Source organism: Megachile rotundata, unplaced genomic scaffold, assembly GCF_050947335.1.
Source record: "Megachile rotundata isolate GNS110a unplaced genomic scaffold, iyMegRotu1 scaffold0122, whole genome shotgun sequence".
NCBI classification, from domain to species: domain Eukaryota; kingdom Metazoa; phylum Arthropoda; class Insecta; order Hymenoptera; family Megachilidae; genus Megachile; species Megachile rotundata.
In genome coordinates this window covers 199,815-202,053 of record NW_027473419.1, presented here as the reverse complement: position 1 = coordinate 202,053, position 2,239 = coordinate 199,815, and the positions used below count along the sequence as shown (strand labels likewise).

At 38.0% G+C, this 2,239-nt stretch overlaps 1 protein-coding gene across 1 annotated transcript; it reads right to left on the bottom strand.

Annotated features, from left to right (window-relative positions):
- Positions 1-407: 407 nt before the first annotated feature.
- On the bottom strand, positions 408-1,892 carry LOC143266274 (uncharacterized). Its single transcript, XM_076541828.1, has one exon. The coding sequence runs from the start codon at positions 1,890-1,892 to the stop codon at positions 408-410; it is 1,485 nt and encodes a 494-aa protein (XP_076397943.1).
- Positions 1,893-2,239: the final 347 nt, after the last annotated feature.

The following is a 2,239-nucleotide window of genomic DNA, read 5'->3' as shown; positions in this document are numbered from 1 at the left end:
TTTTGCTCGTTTTGCACGAATTATGCTCATTTTCGCACGATTCAGCCTGTAATTCGCACATATCAGCTGTAATTCGACTCTGTACTATCTAGTTATGTTAAGTTATCGTAACTGAGCACAATTCAACACCACAATGAACAATTTTGCTCGTTTTGAACGATGATGATGATGATGATGATGATTAATGTTATGGGCATCGACTGCCATGGTCATTAGCCCACCTTTCATTCTGACAATACTTACTTATGACGTGACTAATGTTAGATGATAAATGAATAAATATTTAATTATTGTAGAATGGAATAAGACGAAATAACATAGAATGAAAATTATATAGTATTATCTGATAGACTTTTTCTGTTTTATATATGCAATAGTATAGCCTGTTTTAGCTGTGATATTTTCACTTAAATTTTTTCCATGTACCCTATGGCTTTTATGTATGGTAAAGTGTGTTCCGTAATTATTTTCTCATCATTCGATAGCGCTTTCGCTATTGTTTGTTCCAATCCGTATTGCTTTCTTTGTTTTTCATATTTTCTGCATTCTTCTATCAAATGTTTTACTGTCATGTTTACTTTACATTTGTCGCACTGTGGTTGATTTTCGCGTTTGAGTAGGTATCCTGTTGAAAAGTATGCGTGTCCTAATCTTAATCTGGTAATTGCTGTCTGTTCTTTTCTGGTTAGTATTCTAGGCATGTACCATTTGTCGACTGTAGCCTTTACTTGTTTTAAGTGAGTGTTGGTTTCTTCCCATGTTTGTTGCCATTGCTGTTTGCATAGTTGCTTTATGGTATTTCTCACATCTGTTATGCTTATGCTGCTTACTGTGATGGCCTTATGTGTTGCCTTTTTTGCCGCCTTATCCGCTTCCTCATTACCTTGAATACCGACATGTCCCGGCGTCCACATTATAATTACTTCCTTTCCAGATATGGTCATTTCGTGTATTGTTAATATGATGTTATATGCTACCGGGTCTGTTGTGTATGTATCCCTGATAGAGTTTATTGCTGTAAGTGAATCAGTGCCTATTATTATTGTCTTTTTTCTGCTACTGTTACTGCTGTAGATTAAAGCTTGCCATATGGCGTGCATTTCTGCTGATGTTATAGCTGCCTGTTTCGGTAGTGTCCATGATCTTGTTTCCATGTCGCTATACATGGCAGATGCTACTCCGCTGTTTGTTTTTGAGCCATCCGTGTAGAGCAACTCTGGTTCGCTGTAATCGCTGACCATGTCTTGCCAGAGTCCTTGGTATATCCTACTGTCCGTTTCGCATTTTTTGTATTCACTCATATCTGTGGACGTCCGTACTTCTGCCATTATCCACGGCGGGGTGCGGTATAGATCGTACAGATACACGTCATTAATGTTTATGTTCGTCTCTTGTAAGAACCTTTTTGCAATCTTAGCTGACGAGGCTGTTCTTTTAGATTCTTTTAATGTTTCGGCCTGATTTGTGTTGATAACGTCGAAAAATGTGCAGTAATTAATGTGATTTGGTTTAGCTCGCAATTCCGTTATATATTTTAGTAATATTGTCTTCCGCCTGATTTTTAACGGCGGTATTCCTGCGTCGCAATAGAGACTTTGTACTGGAGTAGTTCTAAAAGCTCCAGTTGCATAACGTATACCCATGTGATTCACCGCATCTATCTTTTTCAGATGAGATTCTGCCGCTCCAGAATACACCACACATCCGTAATCAATTTTCGACAAGATCAGTTTGGAGTGCAAGCTAATTAAGGTTTCCCTATCTGCGCCCCAGGTGATATTCGATAAGCATTTGATTATGTTCAGCCGCTTTTTACATGTGTCCGCAAGGCTCTTTATATGGTGTCCGAAAGTCAGCTTTTTATCAAGGAACACTCCCAAGTAGCGCACCATGTCTCGGTATTGTATATTGCTGTCTTTTATCTTCAATTCCTTCAGATCATGTTTATGTTTCCTACAAAAATGAACACTGTTTGTTTTTGTGGTCGAGAAATTAAAACCTCTCGTTTCCGAGAATCTCATCAAACCATCAATGGTCTTTTGTAAATTAGTGTGGATCCGCTCGTTTGATCTCCCTGAACAAAAAATTACCAAATCATCTACATAAATGCACTTTTTCACTGGTTCCTGTATATATTTTGTTATGCCGTTGATTGCTATTGCAAATAAAGTTACGCTTATATTTGATCCTTGTGGTATGCCATTCTCCTGCACTTTCCTTTCAGACGTTTTCCCGTTGA

Bases quoted from the DNA above. Each gene is read 5' to 3' on its own strand.
- LOC143266274 (XM_076541828.1), bottom strand. From the start codon at position 1,892: ATGGTGCGCTACTTGGGAGTGTTCCTTGATAAAAAGCTGACTTTCGGA.